We start from the raw sequence: 19,290 nt of genomic DNA, 5'->3' as shown, positions 1-19,290 counted from the left end.
TGAAGCCGTCCTGCCCACTGGTTTCTGCTTTGGGTCCTCCTCTACGCTAGCACAAGGCTTTGGGCAGCGTTGGCTTTGCTGGCTGAAAGCATTGGCAAAAATAGAGAAGAAGAGGAAGAAGAAGAATAGGAAGAGGAAGAGGAAGAGAAGAGGAGAGGAGAGGAGGGAAGAAAAGAGAAGAGAAGAGAAGAGAAGAGAAGAGAAGAGAAGAGAAGAGAAGAGAAGAGAAGAGAAGAGAAAAGAAGAGAAGAGAGAGAAGAAGAGAAGGAAGAGAAGAGGAGAAGGAAGAGAAGAGGAGTTCAGCTGGAAGGGATCTACAACGATCATCTAGTCCAACTGCCTGACCACTTAAGGGCTGACCAAAAGTTAAAGCATAGTCTGTCCTTAGACAACTAGCTTAGCAAAGCGTGGCTTAGCCAATTAGCTAGCTTAACAAGCTTACTTTTAGAGGGTCTATGTTAGGTGGGACAAATCCCATCCTTCATGTCCGTGCAAAGGAAAAGAGCAGATCGATCGCATTTTTGCTGTAAGAGCCCTTCCTACTCAACGTGTGGGCATGTTGGCTTTCCAGTATCTTGAACCCTGGGCAAAAGCCCTTGCAGATGTGTCCGCCAGTAGGCTCCTGTGACACAAAGTCTTGCAAGTGCAATGAATGGCAGGACGCCACCAGGACCGTCTGCAGAAGAAGGAGGGAGGGATGGACAGCGCACAGGCTATGACCTTCGCTGTGCTAACGGAGCGTTGCACGTCGAACCATGGAAGGCTGCTTTTGAGCATGATCCGTGGGGCAGGATCGGCACGAAACCAATACAGGACACTTATCAAACACCCTATCAAGCGCTTCACATTCATGCACCCGTTGATCTCTATGGAATTATTTTTGTGCAGCATCAGTGTGGAAATTTAATTTGCATCGAAAACAAAATTTGCTCAGTGAAGCCTACTTTCATGTAGTTAGGTATAACCACGTAAACACGCCGTTAAACATCCCTCCATGCAGTGCTATTAAGTTCTGAGATTCTTCTTTAGCTAGTTCTCTAAAGTGTTTGAATGTGATTTTTTTGTTGCTGCTCCTGTTGCTAATTTAAAACTTTTAATATTAATCTTTTTGACTGGTGAGAGGTGTCAGTTCTCTGCAAGTGTTAATTTACTCCCAGTTCGCTGGGAGCAGTAATATGTTACTATCGCTGAGCTCTATTATTTGTTTTCTCTTGTTGTTATTTTCTTTTTCCCAGTCGGGATCTCAAGTTTCCCCCTTTCCCTCCCCAAATCTTCTGGGCTGAGATGGTCCGCTTCCACTTACAGTCCTTTATTGTAGACTACAGTCTTACTGGTAGTGGCCAATGCGATTTCTGGCTCCAGCCGAGATGTCTCAATCTGTGAAATCAAAGAGGAGGCAGGATCAGAATTAGTATTGCATTGTTGTGCTGCAGCAGGAGCTTGATGGATCAATAAATTAATGTGGAGAAGTATAATATGTAAATAATACAATGCCTTTTCCATGTCATTTTAATGTGCTTTACTCTGCTCAAGTCTCAAAACAACGTTGTTTGGATTGACTTATATTACATGAAATGATGCACGCGCGCTGCCTTGCAATATTCAGTGAATTACAGAGTGTCTCTGAGAATCAAACGGATCCCACCCATCATTTTCCAGAAGACATTCCTTCCTTTTCCCGCAGCCAAGGTCCCCTCGCATGGTCCTAGAAGGAATCCAGTCCCCGAAGCCGGCGTTTGCACCCGTAGGGACCCGTCAAAGCCAAGGGCTGCCTGGTGACACGAGGGGACAGCACACTCTCATTCGGCTCGTGGACCAGGGCTTGATATCCTCCAACAGGGATGGATCACAGCTAAAATCTACCTACCCCTTTCTCTGTCTCCATAAAATCTCCAGCCCTTTCCTAATTTATTCCTTCTGCTGGCTTCGCAAGAAGCTTTCCCTTGCTCTGAAATCACTCCAAACCTTTGCATCCCTGGGAGGGATCCGTGGTGCTCCCGGTTCCCACAGCAAACAAAGATCCTGGCTCCCAACCGGGACAGGGCACCTTGCAAGACCAGACTTTTAGAAATCCTATACATTGAATTGATGCTGTTGCTGACACAATGCTAGGAACCCACGTTAAAATCGAAATGCTTTTGAAAATGTTTAACCTAGTTAGACAAATTAGCAAAAATTTGTGCAAAACAATTTAGGTATTTAAAATATTCAATGTTTTTAAAAACTGGAAAAACTGTTCTTAGCTTTCAGCTGCAAAAACCCAACAAAATATAACATCAAAGCAATCTTAACATGAGGTGCAACATAACCCTTCAGCAAAGCTGTTAAACAGCTACTGAAGCATCATGGGAAATAGCACTTCATTTATTCAAATGCACATATGTCAGGTTTTTGCACCATATGTCATTCCAAGCTATTTACAGTAATAATTAAATCTTAATCAACGTTTAACCTCTGTAAAATGTTTGAAGGGATCTAATCACCCTTCAGACTGCACTAATGAAGGAGAAATATATAAACATAAAAAGAAAATGATGCATAGATAGCACACCAGAAAGAACAGTAATTGCAAAATTGTATTTCTTTCAAATATAATCAGCAAATTATGTAAAGTAAGCCAACGAGTATTTTAAGTGAAGACATCTTGGGTGTCAGAGGTGTGATCAGCTAATTTTGTACTGCTATCCATAACAGATGTAGCATATTTTCTTTTAGTGCCATTATTAGCAACTTCACCATTTCTCTCTGTGCTGAAACACAAAGTGAAGCATTGTGCCGGGGAGAGTACCCAGCAAAGGTGCAGGAGAGGCAATTCTCACGTACACCGGCACTGACGGGATCCATTTTGAGGGAGGATTAACTCCGATCTGCCTGGCTCTGACGCAGCTTTTCTTCCTATTGTTTTCTTATTTTTCTTCCAGAGACAGAAAGAAAAGCTTCGAGGCATCGCGACTGGGTGGTTTCACCCACGGGTATGAAAATATCAAGGTGGGAAGTGCTTTAAAATGACCTGGAATTGGGTGGTCCAACCCTGACCGTCCATGCTTGTGTCGGTAGGGCTTGGGGATGTGGGGCAGCTCGGACAGAGCAAAACCCAACCTACTACTGGGACATCGCCTCAGAAAGCTAACGGAGAGCCACCACCACAGTCCCTTCCTCTCCAGTGGGGGCTGGAGAGGTGGGAGCTCCAAGGAAAGTCACATCTGCCTTGGTGGACCCCAGATTAGTGGTCTGAAAGCAAGACCTATGGGGAAACGTTGAGGACTTGGAAGTGCTGAGTGTAGAAGAGAGAAGTTCAAGGGAGGCACGGCGGTATTTGCGTGTGCAAGAGGGTACAGCACAGAGGAAAGGAGTAATGTTTTGTTCACACTCTCTTGGGACACAATTCAAAAAGCATCGAGTAAGATCCAAGCTGAACAGCAGGAAGAGTATCCTAGTGGGAAGGAGTAAAGTATTGCAACCAAATGCTTGGGGAAGGTGTGGTGTCTCTGTGGTGGGAAGTTTTCAGCACAAATTAGATGAAACCCATCAAGAATACTTTAAGCAGAATTCAGCTTGTCTTGGTGGAAGGAGACAGATGAGACAACTGCTTGTAGGTCCTTTCAGCTTCCTCCCCGTGGGTCCAGGAGGGAAGCGGCCTCCTTTCCCTGCATGGCTGAGCTCTTCATTCATGGCAAGGCTGTACACAAGGCTGGTAGATGGGATGGGATTTAGGCTGTTAGATTTAGGAGGGACAGGATTGAGGTGTGATAGTTCGGAGACAGATTATGGTGTCTGAGCAGAAGGACATGGGAATGAATGCCTAATGCAAGATGGACACATGGTCAGGGACTCTTTTGAAGATCTTGAAAGAAGATACAGGCATTGGTTTGGAGCTGCATATTACTGAACTCACTTAAGCCCCTCTCTGAAGCCTGGGAAGATGCGAAATAAATTTGCTGGTTGAACTGGAGCAATCTCTGCAGGTCTCTTTCTGGCTGACTTTAATAAAGCAGATATCAAAAACTGCTCTAGAGCCGCAGCTACAGGAGCTCCGAGGGGTGCGTCTGCACTAAGGAGGCAGGTACAGGAGGGATGTACTCCACAGCAGCACTGGTAAAGCCGTTCAGAAATGCATCAGGAGTAACTTACTCCTCTCACTGGGAAATCAAATGCAGAAGAACAGGGAGAAGCATTCAGGTGGTAGACTAGAGATATTAAGACAACATTAAGACACAACCTTATTGTGTACCAGTTCAGTCTTTGAATCCCTCAGGGGTTTTTGTTGGAAAGTGTAATTTCACCTATTTTGGTGTAGACTGCTGTTCTAGCTGTCCAGCATCCTGGACCTGCTCGGCCAACCTTCCACTGGACATGGCATTGTGAAATGGATCTGGAGACCACAGAGTTTCTTGTCAAGTTTCTTGTATCTCAGCTTCAAAGAAGACCCCCAGCAGGGTCCTTCTTGGTCATGGCCATGCTGGGAACCCCTCTAACAAGAAACGCCTGCCATGGAGGGTGTTCTGAGGAACAGGTTCAACCCTGTTGGGATTATACTGATGGGACCTGCCCCACCCCATATCGGGTGACTTTGTCCTTCCAAACTGACTGCCCACCATGGGACTCGGTTTGAATTGTGTCCATCCTCTTCCTCCCAATGGGGTAGATCTACTTGTGCTGGGGCAAAGGATGGATCCCCTTCCCGGCTCTGGGATGATAGCACTGAAGTGCCTACCAGAAAAGGGCCTTCAACAATGAATCCAGGAGAAGACAAGTCCAGGAGGGATGCAAGGTCACAACCAGCACTCAGGGAAGCATGGTGTACAAGCACCACTCCTAGAGAGTCCTACGAGGTTTGGGGGAAAAAAGACAGGCTTTCAGGCTGATGGCTGCACGAGTATCAGTGCAGCATCGACCACTCGGTATCCTGACGTACGAGCACGGGAGACACTATAACGAGGCAGTGGGAGAAGGGGGAATTTCTTCACCCCGCTATGAGGCTACTGGAAGCTTTGCTGTAGATGCAGGGAGATCCTCGCTGGGGATACAGCCAAGGTGCATCAGCCCGTCGCAACACCTGGGAGCCGGCGCAGCCTGAGGACGCTCCTCTTTCCTCTAGCGCATAGCCGAGTGCATGAAGAAAAAAGGGAAAAAACCCAAGAAACGGTGTCCCCTGACCTTATTCAAGCAACTGTTTATAAACCGGCATCACCCAGGTAATGCAGGCGGGATGACAGCGCTGGCTTTTTAGCGGCGCTCCTGACCCGGTGAAATCTATCCCTCCCAGGGAACAAAGCCGCTGTAAAGGGAATCGCCTTTCACGGTGCCCACCGCGCGCCAGCTCTCTTCCCCCCGTCTCTGCCTTGCAGTGGAAGCCTCTCTCCTCTCATCAGCACAGACAAGGCTAATTGGGGTGATAAAGAACTGGCTCCGAGTGCTGGCGTGGGCTGGAGGAACAAATGGTGCGGTGGTCACAGCTGGTGCTGCGGAGACGGAGAGGGAGAGGGTGTGAGGCAGGCTCCCGGCGCCCAAAGTTTCGTCAGCCCATGTTGGATGCGGGGCGGCGAGGTGGGGGGTTGTGTGTGTTTTGCATTCGCTGCTGACACGAGTGTAGCGTACATGCGCGTCCGGTGAAGCAGAAGCAGGCAGAAAGCAGATGCTTTTTGTTTGGGGTTGATACTCATTTCTATCCCAGCTCGGGAAAAGGTGTAGAAAGGAATGTGCTCCTAAGAGTGCAGGGAGAGAGATAGGTCTAGGCTCGCTGCCAGGGATCCTGTAATGATATGGAAGGCAGCTAGGGGAGACAGGAGCAGATGGATTTGGCATACAGCTCATCACTCAGCCAAAAAAAGGGAGGGGGGGGGGAAGAAGGAAGAAAGCAGCCAATTTTGGTAGGGGGAGGGTCATGCGGACTGACGGATGCTGCACCGGGAGGTGGGGGAAGGGAGGATCAGGCTGGTCACCGCATCTTCTGCTGCTGCCTTGGCAGTGCCAGCCAGGACACTCGGTGGTAGCCCCGGTTCGGAGCCTGGGAGGGCTCTCCTGGCCCTTCCAGCAGCCCTCTGCCATCTCCTCCTGGGCCATTAGACATCAGGGCAAGGGCCGAGGGCAGTGCCAAGCTAACCGAGCGCTAGTGAAGCTCGGTGAGGTGTAACAAGGACTACGGTTAATAAATGGCACCATGAGGCACCGTGAAGGACCGGCAGCTGCTGCTACCACGGTGGTGGGCTCTGTGCACAGCTAGATGGAGAGGTGAGGCACATCCAGCACCTCTAAGAGACTCTGCTCTGTCCTCGGTGTCCTCGGTGAAAAAAGAACATGTTTTTCCTGGGATAGATGAGCTACTGCTCATCAGCCACGCCACGGTCACCAGGCACCTCTGCTTGTAGCTTGGTGCAACCGTGGTGTGAAAGCTTCTCTGTACGGGTCTACTGAGGCTTTCTTTTACCTTCAGCCCATGGTCACCTAATGCAATTCTGCTGAGAAGCAGAACCTTATTAAATTTGGTTTAACACACTTACTTGGGGTCAAAAACCAATTTGATGGGGGTTTTGATGGTCTTGTTCCCACGGTAAGACTGCCTAAATGTTCTTCTTTCAGATATTTCAGATCATCTTTTCTTTGTTTAATTGACAGTAGCTGAAAGAACGCTGATGGGGCCAAAATCACAAATCTGAACCTGTGCTTAATTTTATAAGGCTTTCCAAAATTGGAAAATGTATACTGAATGATTTAAAGACAGCAAGATTTTTTCCTCCTCTGTTCCGATAAACTCTTTCCAAAGCTTTTCCCAGACATCAAAAATTAAAGTGCTCTCCACAGATCCACTCACTAAGGAATGAGATGAGGAAATCAGTGTTTGTTAAGGAGTGTTTCTTGGAAATGCTACGGACCTACGGCCAACTGAAGGTGACCTGACAGGTGAGAGAATTCAGGAAATGCACGTCTCGCCCAAAAACTTTTTGATTAAATCACAGAATATGTTTTTCAAAAGATACCCAGCCTCTGGTCAAGGAGTCCAAGCAACAGCAGAGCTACAAGATCTCTCAGTATCCCGCTTCAAAGAGCACCAGCCATCCCATGGTTTGCATTTTTCTAAATTCAGACTTTCAGCTTTGCATTTATCTATTTGCTGCACTAAGGAGCTCTCTCCTGCCAGAAGTCTTCTACCCATGAAAGTATTCAAAGACTATTAAATCACCTTTCTTAAAATTTATAGACAAAACTCAGGCTGCTTCTCTGCAAGGCAGATTATTGTTTGAAATACTGGTGTTAAAGCTCTTTTCTGACCACTTCTCAGTTTTTCTACATAGTTAAAAAACCCCTGTGTACCCCAAAACTGGACACACTGGTTGAGAGATGGTCTCATGATTAATGTACATGATAACAAATAACTTCATAAATAATTGATACTCAGCTTGCTGGCCAAATCACAAAGCTGGGGGGAAATGATTTTGAGATAAACCTGAACTTTGTTAGGTTTTCCTTCAAATTAATAATAAAAATTGAACTTAAGAGTTGACTAGTACAGTTCTCCTCATTTTTTGTTTCTCAAGTCTTTTAGACCCCCCTCTTTTAAAGAAACATTCCATTTTCATAAGAAAAAACATCATATCTAGTCAAAATGTTTTTCTTAAAAACATGGAAACAAGTTATTTGACACCATTTCTATCCCTAATGCTGGCTAAGGTGTTAACAAAATGTGACCAGAGCCTGGAAAGCCGCCACTCGCAGCCCAGCAGCCGGGTGTCCCTCCACCCATCCCTGGTCGCAACATGTCCGAATCCGGCCCCACCTGGGATGCAAGAGCCCTGTGGCTCAGTGGGAGCCCACTCATGGGTTTGACACCATCCAACTTCCCCCAAAAGTGCCCACTTTGGGGTCGGTGCGGGGAGGGAGGGCTGGACCCCCCGAAATACAGGGATCAAAGAGCTGCGCACCTGCTGGTGCGGCGGCACCGAGCGCTTCCCCGGTGAGGATTTAGAACCGCCTTTCTCACCATCCCTGCTTTGATCATCTCCTTTTGTTTGACACGCCAAGGTATGCAACTGCACCCGGGGACTGACATTCCCTAAGAGCCTTCGCGACGCTCCCCGGTCACCACGCTGCAAGGAGCAGGGCTGACGTGCTTTTCCAGCCTGGGCTGTGCCGAGGAAGCAGCCTCGCCGGTCGGGCAGAGCCCGTGCACGCTGCAAGCAGAGCGCTGCGAAGGTTGTGCACCCGCATAGCATGTCCACACAACCTGGGGTGTGCAACGGTGTGGTCCAGGGCAGAGAAGAGCTCACCAGAAGATGTTCTGGGAAGGTAGCGGCTTTGGAAGGAGAAGACAGCTGGGAGCTGCTGCACAAGCAAATAGATTAAACCCCTCTGGTGCTCTGGACCCATCTATTTAGGAAAAAGATTAAAATTTTGTCACGTACACCTGCATCAAGACAACCACTACCATTAGTGCCTGGCTTATATTTCTAATGAAGTCATGGCACAGCCTCACCCAAGTGATCAGAGCCTACAACCGTGGATACAACTAAACCCCTGAAGCATCACGCTGGGAGGGCAGACACACTCATGGAGCAAGAGTTTCCTCTCTTAGATGCTTGGAAGTAAAGCAAAGCTAGTAGCAGATAAGGACAGCCCAGGAATAAGAACAAGCTCAGGAGTGCATTTGGTTTATACTACCCTTTCACTGCCATGTAAGTGGATTCACATGTAATTCAGCATATATGTAAAGTAAGGAACTACCAGGCAGCCTGGGTAATTTGCAAAGTTTCTTGTTTGACTGCAAATCTGGAACTACTGCTGTGTGTCTAGCAGGTGGCTAACCTGTTAAATCCCTGCAATGTAGTAGTTTCGTGGAGGATTTCACATAAACAGCTCTGAATTCAGAGTCGTGTTTCCAAACAGTAAGTTTTTAGGGATATATCACTTCTCTGCAGACAGTGAACCAGGCTTACACTGAAGTGCAAGAGAGAAATGCATTGCCTCTGACAGGACATCTGGCCAGCACATTTACACCAAAGATGTATCTCAGTGCTGCTGTCTAACCTCCAGTTGGACATACCTAGAACTAGCATTACAAAGGACCATTGCTTGAAATTAATTTTATCTCCATTTTCTCTCCCCTCCTTGAAAGAATAAAAAGGAGGAAAGTTGGAATATATGGCTGGTCTGGCTCTTGAGGGTTATCCATTTCAGAAGAATTTTCTGGTTTTTGCCATGGATGCTTTGACCACCAGCATCCACCTCCAGCTGCCTGTAGGACTGAGCAGAAAAGAGAGGTTCTTCTCAGACCTGGCTGGAAAGGGTCTGAATGTGGCACCACGCATACCCCTCTACGACATGTGTTAGATATAAAGTATGTCAGTGATGGTGTTAGCGCCACAAGCTATTCACACTCTATCACATCTGCTGACACCTCTGCACCGTCCCCTGAAAACGTCACTGCTTTTAGCAAAGCACGAAATGCAAAGTGTCAGCAGCACCTTGGGTGCCATCAGGTTTCTGTATCGAGATGAGCAGGAATATTCCTCATCCTCGACAGATGTTTGGCTAGAGGTGTGCAATCAGTTTTGAGACAGCTACAAGTCTTAAGATGTTACTGCCCTTACCTTAAATGGGAACAATTGACTCTGCCCTGAAGCAGAGCAGAAGAGTTTGCAGAATTTATGAGTCAGTTATGGGACAGCAACTTCCACCACTTCCTTGGTGGGCTTGGCAGTGTTAGGTTAACGGTTGGATTTGATGATCTTAAAGGTCTTTTCCAACCTAAATGATTCTATGATCAAGGGTGGGAGTTTTTAACTTCAGCTTCAGGAGTTGCAAATTAGCGTACCACAGCTTCTCTAAAGAAAAATAATATGGATATCAAAAAACCCCAACACTTTAATCAGATAGGAGGAAGAAAAACATTGCATTTTAGGTTATTGCCCAACCAAACAGGAGCAGAGCACAATTGCCCACGTGGCAATGAGCTCCCCTCACCCAGTGGCACATTTGTTTCCGGTGCTCTAGAAATGACCGATGATAACAGTGTCAGCAGATGGGATAATAATATATGACAGCAGGCACCTAAGGCTGCAAGGTAGCTTCAACTACTCGGCGTGTCCCTACCTGTCCTGTAGCAGAGCAGTTCAACAGCCGCATTTCACTCCTGTGCTCCAGCTCCCGTGTTTGTTCGCTGCCCCAAACCAGTCCACCAGTAAGATACCAGCTCTAACCTTCCAGTTCCCCATGGGAACCCTTCTGGTGTCTCAAGATGACATCAATGATGCACAGACATGGTGAGATGAATGAAAGCCACTCCTAGGAGCTGAGTTTTGTTAGCACTGGGCTCGCACGGCTCAGACCCTCTCAAGCCTTCCAGCTTTATAAACAGATTGAAAGGTCAACCCCCCCCACATCGCAACGTTTCCAAGTCATTGCAAAATTGTGGATTTGAGTCTTCTGGGAAAGAAGAGCATTGCCCACAGCACCAGAAACATCAGGTATTTAAAAAACAAAACAAAACAAATAAAAGCTTTGAAACCATAAGGTTTCAAACCATACGGTTTCAAATAGCAAGGTAAAAAAAAAGTTCTTTCTGTCTGTCTTCCAGAGAAAAGAGACATTTCCATTTCTCTCTAGCAATCCAGGAAGGTGAAGGGCTTTCCTTCCTTTCACATAGTCACTGCTATCCAGGAGGTGCCAGCCTGCGTCCCTGGTGAGCATGGCACCTTGTTTTGCAATGCTTTGCAAGGGATCAAGGGGTAAGACACAAGTAACACAAACTTACCACCCATACAGAGAAATGTAGAAGCTCAAGCACAAGACTGAACAAAGAATTGAAGCTGTGACGGAGAGAAGCCAAGACCATCGCATAAGGTGTCTGCCATGAAGCAAAGAACCACACAAAAGGCCTTTGCAGGAGCTAAGATGCCTTTCCTTCTTTACTCTGGAGAAGAAGATCTGTTCATGCGTAGGAGGTAAGTGTTCATGAGTGTCCTGGTTTCAGCTGGGATAGAGTTAACTGTCTTCCTAGTAGCTGGTACAGTGCTATGTTTTGAGTTCAGAGCGAAGAATGTTGATAACACTGATGTTTTCAGTTGTTGCTCAGTAGTGTTTAGACTAATGTCAAGGATTTTTCAGCTTCTCATGCCCAGCCAGTGAGAAAGCTGGAGGGGTACAAGAAGTTGGCACAGGACACAGCCAGGGCACCTGACCCAAACTGGCCAACGGTGTATTCCATACCATGGGACGTCCCATCCAGTACAGAAACGGGGAAGTGGGGGGCAGGGATTCACCGCTCGGGGGACTGGCTGGGTGTCGGTCGGCGGGTGGTGAGCAATTGCACTGCGTATCATTTGTACATTCCAATCCTTTCATTATTGCTGTTGTCATTTTATTAGTGTTATCATTATCATTATTAGTTTCTTCTTTTCTGTTCTATTAAACCGTTCTTATCTCAACCCACGGGTTTTGCTTCTTTTCCCGATTTTCTCCCCCATCCCACTGGGTGGGGGGGAGTGAGTGAGCGGCTGCGTGGTGTTTAGTTGCTGGCTGGGGTTAAACCACGACAATGAGGTAAACTCTCAGTTTGCCACACTGAATTAATTTCTACAGGAGCTCTGGAGAGGTGGATGTCTTAGGCTGGTACCACAGCAGAAACACAGGTGTTCTGACCTCAGGTCACCCAGCTTCATGGGGTAAGGACCCTTCTTCAGGAAAGGACTTTCTCCCAAAACTGTGCATGGCATTCGGTCTATAGCGTGTAGGGCAAAAGAAACTTCTGCCTGGCCTCAAGGAAGAAAACTCACATTACATGATGTAGGCTTTGTGGGGGAACATTCAAGCCAACTGAATGTTGGGTGGAAAATTCATCAACCCACCTAAAATATGATCTTAAGAAACCCCAAAATTGCAGAGTTTAGGGTCACTGCTCCTTGCTGGAATGAAAGGCATTCACAAAAAGAGTTAGAAGCATCTCTCCTCTTTTGGAAGAAAAAAATCCTACTTTTGAATATGGACATTATGAATGTAGCAGGTTTCCCTTTTGATGAAAACAAGCTATTAGGTCCATTCTGGTAAGAATCCCTCCAGCAGTTCTGTTGAGGATGAGAGCATTTGTTGCTATTTAGTGAGAACATCAAACCCTGCAATTCTCCTGCTGTTAAGAAGGAAGAGCATGATGAGTATTGCAGGATTTAGGGATGTCCTTGTTGCTTTAAAGAAGCTAAGCAAGTTCCTCAGGATCCCAGCCTCCATCACATTTCCTCTTCTTGAAGGACCGACAGCCTTACTAGAAACAGGCTGCTAGGTCCAAATGATTTAAAAAGCAATTACAGATAATTATATATACCTGTGCTTGGGAAACGTGATTAATAAGGCATTCTCTGCAGTAAGCAAGCATGCTTACAGCAGGCAAGTCTGGACAACTGGCCGCCTTCCTTAGCTCATATCCTTAACGTCTCACTTGGAGTAGTCTGAGCTACGGTTGCTTCATATGAGCTAAACCAACTGTCTCTGAGTATGCAGAAAAGGACATCTCCAACACTATGCAAAAAGAGAGGGGTAAGCCAGGCAACAGCCGGGGAAGAGCCAGGGACAAACCCAGTTGCACCAAATAAAGAGGCTGATGGCAACCAAGAAAGGGGACTGAGTTTTCAGGGTAGGCTGGCAGCAAGAGAGGAAAGGTCTTGGCTTTCAGGCCAAGGAGAAACCAACAAAACCAAGGACCTGCAGGAGGACTGCACAGGGCAGGAGGAAGACGGGGATGGCCATCTCTGCAGGCTCCCCAGCGAGCAGAGCAGGAATCCGTGGGGGAAGTGCTTCGGGAGGAGCCGGTCTGTTTACTGTAGGTGCTGCTGAAAGGTGTCCTGAAGAAAGACAGCAATTAACAGGCCTGGAAAAAAAATGGCTTCTTTCCACAAAGTGCCTTTTAAGTATGTTTTTCGAGCCACTTTAAGGGTTAATGTTTAGCTGTTTATCCGGAGTTGTCGGATGTCAGCTCTTTCTTTTGACTCCTAATGGCTTATAGTCATCAGGAGGTGAAGACTCCTCAAAAGAGATGGTGTCAGGAATGTTTTTTTATGCCCACTAGCACCCACACACCTGCAGCAGCCTGTGCTTGCAGGATAGATAGTTTACATACTTGAACCTGTATCCCAGGGACAGAGATATAAACATGAAACCAGATCCTGTCTGACACCGCTGCTGAAGCCCCTGGGCAGTACAAAGGGGTCCCTTCTCCCACACCCACCTCGAATGACCACAAATAACAGTTCATTTCAAGCTGTCGCTTCCCAGCAAGAAAAAGCTCTGCTGGTCCACATTATGATATTAGGGCCAGATCCTGTAAAATTTTCAGCACCTTTGAATCCCATGAATGCTGGTTGTGAAACAAAGGACCACTCTCAACGAGCAGACTTCAAAAACCAGCTTGGTAACAAATCAAAGCCTCTCGGACAGGGAACGTGAGAACAAAGACACAGGCTCCAAATCAATCAGAGCACTGCTCACTCGTGACCCTCCCCAGACAAGAGATGTCATTGAGCCTAATAATTACACCGCGAGGTGCAAACAGGCTGAGCAGTTGTAAATCTAACCACCCAAACGTTTCCTATGGGCTTGTAAAGAGTAATGGTGGAGCTGATGCCCCTGAATACCAGATCCTTCCTCTTCCTCTTGGAAAGAAGGACATTTGCTCCCAGAAGAAGTGACTGAGACCTCCCAATCCATTAGGGAGCGAGTAGGCATGGGAAATGCTTTGATTTTGAGAAAGACATGGGGAAAAAAAAACATGGAAAGGGGAGATGTCCTGATCCATAAACATTCTTCGCTTTGTGAAACTGGTTCCTTCTTTCCTGGTCATGTCTCAAGTAAGCGTCCCCACAGCAAGAGGAGTTTCAGTCACGCCAGGACATGAATCAAAAGGGCACTGCAACAAATTATGCTGTGAGTTTGGGAAATGGGAGGTGGCCCTGCAATGAGGCAGATGCTGCGTCTGTCAGATTATCACCCATGGATTTGCATCTGGAACTGCTGCTGCATCCAGCCAGATGAGGGCAGAAGGAAATTACTGTGCCACAACATCTTCCCTATCCTCCTGCTACAGTCCCAGAAAAAGAACTTAAAAGAGCATCACACAGTAGCAGTGTGGGAGCACTGCGGAGTAGCAGTGGGGAGTTATGATACAATAGTGAGAATTTGGGGTTTTCCGTGACCGGAGGGGGGAAAACAAGGATGTCACAGTCAGGTACAATTTGGAACTTTGGGTCTATTTGATCTTTAGAAGCTCTCTGCAGAAACATCAACCTGTACTGAAGCCCTCCCTGAAGCAGGAGGGAGCTTGCGGCTGTTAGTTCAGCAACTCAGGCTAAAGCACCACTGGAAGTGGAGAGGACTACCAAGCTTGAAGTGTCCCCATGTGTTTAGGAAAACCTTCACCTGGGAGATGTGCTCGAGAAGGGGTTTTAGAGCATGTGAGCCTGCCTACGTCCTTGCCCTGAATACACCTGAGCTCCCCAAAAAGCTCTGCTGTCACTTTGGCTTGGAAGTTTATAGTATGGAGAGTGGGTCTGACCTTGCAAGCTCTAAAGCAAATACGGTGAAAGCTCCAGGCTTCTTTCTGTCTGTGTCACACTGGAGACGATGGCAGAGAGAGAGACTCAAGGTGGGAGCAGGAACTAGGGCAGATCTCTGCAGCCAAGTGCAAGTCATAGAACCATAGAATAGAATCACAGAACGGTTTGGGTTGGAAGGGACCTTAAAGTTCATCTAGTTCCAACCCCCCTGCCATGGGCAGGGACACCTTCCACTAGATAGATTGCTCCTGACAGAAGAACCTGTGTAGGAGGCCTACAATGGGTTGGGAACAGTCCATGGGCATCTACAGAGCACAGGAATAACACCGACAATTACTGAGACAGTTAATGATAACAGCTCATCACCACCCTCTGGAGAGACCCTTCCAGCTCCTGGCGCATCTCTCTGCAAGGCTAAGCACAACCACGAACCCAGCCAAACCATCTCAGGCCACCTAAATACTTTCAGTAATGCACAGACTCCTCCGTGCCAGTGGGCTCCTGGGCAGCAGCTTTCCTGCGCGACGCAATTAGAAGGAAACTAAAAGTTGTTAAGTGAATTGAGGGAATCTACAGCACAGGAAACAAGCTACTGTGATTTTTTTTTTTTTTATTTCTGGTTGCTTTGACAGGAAAGGTGTTCTGCAGATGCCAGGCTGCTGAGGGGGGTGAGGGGGGAGAGCAGTGGAGGTGTAAAGGGAAAGCCAAAGGGTAGGGCCAAGGGGAAGCGGTGTGTGAAGTCTGGCTCCTTGGGAAACACACGCCGGGTCTGCAAACCCTGCCCCGACAGCTGGCGCAGGTGAAGGAAAACCTGAGCTAGGGGTTGAGAAGGGGGGCTAAGCCTGGAACACATCGTCTCCTCTTCTGCTTGATGCTCTTAACTAGAGAGGGCTGGTGAGAGCAGGGAGGGAAAGGAGATGTCAGAGAAGCAAATGGTAAAAGCACTCCTGTCTCAAACCAAGGGAGATTGAAACCTTTCCAAAAACATTGGCTGTTTAGTCCAGAGTCAGGTTCAAGTTCACTGCTCATCCCTCAGCGAGCAGCCTCAGGCCAACTTCTCCTGTTCAGCAGACTGCAGTTACTGCACGGTCACCTTCGTGAGACGTACAGGTGAGGACTCCTGCTGTGCTGCGTGACTAAGGTCCCACCTCTCTGCATGAGCTACTGAGACAGCAGAATTGAGTACTGGAGACTGGTCCCATGGTGCTTTGAGCTGCTCTGGTGACTTCATGAAGATTCACGGCCAAGGTTGTGATTTGATTTGGAGCAGGGAAGGATTTGTCACAAAAAAAGCTGGTGACAAACACTTCAGTCACCAGACTGACAGCAAGGGTAGGCTCCACCAGAAATACAGGAGGACAGATATACCCTTCGCTTTGTGTGCAAGTCTCAGGCACTTAAAGCAAAGGCTGAAGAGATCTTTGCCTTTCCACTGCTCAGCTGAGGCATGGTCCTGTCATGGCGCAGGAAGACATGACTCTCCTGTAATGCAAGATTAAGGCCATGGTCCTCTAATGTCAAAACTCAGCTCAGATAAGCCCTATAAATCATAAATCAAATTAACCTAGAGAGGTCCCAGACTAAAATTACCGCACCATAACTTCCTGAATACTTGCAACGGGACAGGCAGGGCTACAGCTGCATGAACCAGAATCCAGTCTCAGGTTCGGGGACAACCGGTATGGCACAGCTTGCATCCATATGGCCAAACTCTTCCCCCAAAGAGGGAAGTTTTATTCCTTGGGAGCAGTCCCTGGGTGGGCTCCCCTCTAGCATTAGCTGCAAAGCCAAAACTGATCCAGAGAAGACACATACAATTAACCAGGCTGGACACCATGGGCCTGTGACCCAGCTTCTGCTCAGACCCTGCTGGGTTTAGAAGGATAGACGTAGTTTATGATTTCCTTAGGCTATTATTTCTTACCAAAGATGGGCTAGCAACTTACATTTGAGTTTTGTGCAACCATGTCTGGCCTTTGTGTGTAGTCCTGGCAGCATCATTCTGCTGTTCCCCAAACATCACCTCCTCTCCCAACACTTTCCCCTTCCAGGCGCAGGACTATGCTCTGGAAGGGGTCACTGATTTGTCCTCCAGCCTCTGACAGCATGAGTCCATCCTTACCAAAGATCACCAGATGCAAGCCTTGCTAAGCATCATCCTTCTGAAGGCCAGAACATTTCCAAATACCATAGGTTTTCTCTCCAGACCTACCTGAGCCACATCAGTATTCAACCACCCAGTATCATATAAATCCTGGGAGTTTCTGCTCAAGTAAAAAGTTTCATGGGCACTAAAGAAGCTCACACAGATCACCTCTCCATTTTAAGTTCATGTGGAAAATAAAGATGCTCTTGCCTATGTCAACAGTTACTTTGCCAGAAGAGGAACTGGATCAGTACATAGGAGAGGAACCTCAGATGACTCTCAATGCTTCAGAAGTCAACGATGGCGCATTGCCTGTGTGTCAGTATGAAACCAAACCTTTGGGGCACAGCTTGAATCTTCTGCAGTCTTTGGAAGACACATACCACGGTGCTTCCAGCCTCCTGCCAGTCCTTAAGGACCTTGTGCCCCTTCTTTTCTAAGAGGAGTTCCTTCCAAGACCAACCTCCATCCCAAGGGTAGACTTTAGCCAGCACACTCAGGTTACCACACTCTCAGGAAACCGCTCCTCAGACCCAGAAGCAAAGAAATACCACAGAACTTCTCACTTCTCAAAAATTTTTCCCCATGGCAGCTGGCAAATCCTTTCCTTTGCTTCTCATCCAAGTTGGACAAAATTACTGCAGAGAATCCCTCCTGCTCCCCTCCCCCCGTGCAATGTAATCCTAAGGGAGAAATGGTTTCATGGGGACCCCCTGCTGTCTTGCATCTGATTTCCCTCCTAAGTATGGTATAGGGAAGCGTCTCGAGGGCTATGGCTGTGACCTCCATACAGCTCTTTTGTCAAGTGCCATTTCATTAAAAAATCAGCCTTTTAACTGTGGACACATTTCAACCTCACCAAATCTGCTAATTATTGACAGTTGGTGAAGAGGAGATTTCACTTGTTCCTCCTGTTAAACTGCATCTAATTAGTAATTACTGGTTCACTGTCATCTTTACTGCAATAATCCCACTGCACATTGGCTCATTAACCTTTTGCTTTTCTAAAGCAGCCTGCCAACAAGATGAAGGCTAAAACAGATTGGAAAACAATAGCTCAGCCTTGGATTTTAGGCTGTTTATTCCCCTTGTCCTGGAGATCCAAAAGGAAGATTATTTTTAAGAAAAGGCTTTCAGCTGAAACCAGTCTAATTCCAGAAGATGGCTTGTTTTGCCCTAACCAGCAACCAAGGCCCTTTAAACTTAACCCACGGTGAGGGCATGTGTATTATAGCTAGTGGAAGGGTTTCTCTGCCATCAGCCCTTGCTTCAGCTCTGTTTCTCACCTGGGTTTATCCTTCTTTATCAGCACGATCCAGCACACTGGGCATGGGATGAGGCAAGTTTTGGTGGGTTTGCAGCACCCTGGAAGCTCAATAGCATCCTCTTGGATGCTGAAAAATGAATGATCTGGATGAGCAGGGACCAAAGGGTGGAAAATCAGTGGAGCAACCCCATGGTTATTTCTTTTGCTGCTACACTGAATTTCATTTGCACAAGTCCCATTTTCAGTTTGGAACTGTCACAGCTGTTTCTATTGGCAGTGCATAGCTGAGTAGGAGTTGTCAGTGGGGATGCTGTAGGATAGGCAGTTAGAAAAGAGATTCCCCGGGGGGCATGGGAGGCAGTTGGAGGTTGTGGGCTAAATGCATTAACTAGATGTTTCTCCTAAACTTAACAGCAGTGAATTACTTAATGCATATTGATGCATTTAGGTACTGGATTTAACACTATATTGGGATGAAAAGTGTATTTCTCAGCATCTTAAGTGTGCTTAGTCGCAAGGACCCATGTCTTTATGGCTGACACTAGGGTTTTATTTTTATAAGGTGATCGTCAAAACCATAACATCTAGAAACAAGCTGTAATTCTGGAGCACTGTTGCAGACATCAAAGTAGATTCCATCTGTACAAAATCAAGGAACGTATAAGGTCTTAGCTAGACTAAATACCGACCCAGGAGAAGATCTGGATGTGTTATCCTTCCCAGCACATGAAGGTTGTTCAGCTCCAGAATTTTCATTTACCTAATGTTGGTGTTTCTGTATGCAACCAAAGCTGAATTTTGATTTCTCTTATGTTATTTTAAAACAGGTATAATTCTGAAGCAGCTACAGCTGATGTGATAAGGTGGCTGCATTTATCTAGCACATCTATTAATCTATTGCAAGGCTTCAATTCTGCTTGAAAACTAATTGTAAGTTTGAGCCCCTTTAGAAGAGTGGATCAAAGGTGGCCAGTCAAGCTCCCATGCTAAAACAAGCGCTCAGTAACACATCAGCTTCTGTGTTTGCTCTCTGACTGAAGAAAAAGGACTGTGAATGTGTGACTAAGGGCAGAATTTGGCTCATTTACAATTCCTGAAAGGGTTGCTGCTCAGACCATAATCATATTTTTGGAACAGAACACGCCTATTACAACTTGTTGTTAAAAATTTACTCCCTGGGTAACGCTCATTACAACAGCATCATCTCAGTCATGTTATGTTCATAGCTGCTTCAGCTACTGCAGTTATGAGAAAAAGCAAATACACACATGCGTACATATATACACATGCATATACATATAGAGAGAGGTCAATGTTCAAACACTCAAAGTCTATTAACTTAG

The 19,290-nt window shown here is 46.8% G+C and overlaps 1 protein-coding gene across 3 annotated transcripts in view; it reads right to left on the bottom strand.

The window, feature by feature from the left end:
* Positions 1-869: 869 nt before the first annotated feature.
* The window catches only part of SFXN5 (sideroflexin 5), a 101,753-nt gene continuing 83,332 nt past the window's right edge, over positions 870-19,290 (bottom strand). For all 3 annotated transcript variants that reach the window (XM_052780864.1, XM_052780863.1, XM_052780865.1), the window contains exon 14: positions 870-1,377. In XM_052780864.1, the coding sequence (XP_052636824.1) occupies positions 1,300-1,377 (78 nt within the window). In that variant the 3' untranslated portion in view covers positions 870-1,299. The remainder of the gene's footprint in view (positions 1,378-19,290) is intronic.

The sequence above is a fragment of the Harpia harpyja genome, chromosome 2 (assembly GCF_026419915.1).
Source record: "Harpia harpyja isolate bHarHar1 chromosome 2, bHarHar1 primary haplotype, whole genome shotgun sequence".
Taxonomy (NCBI): Eukaryota; Metazoa; Chordata; class Aves; order Accipitriformes; family Accipitridae; genus Harpia; species Harpia harpyja.
The sequence above is the reverse complement of the archived record's forward strand: the minus strand, read 5'-3'. Positions and strand labels throughout refer to the sequence as shown.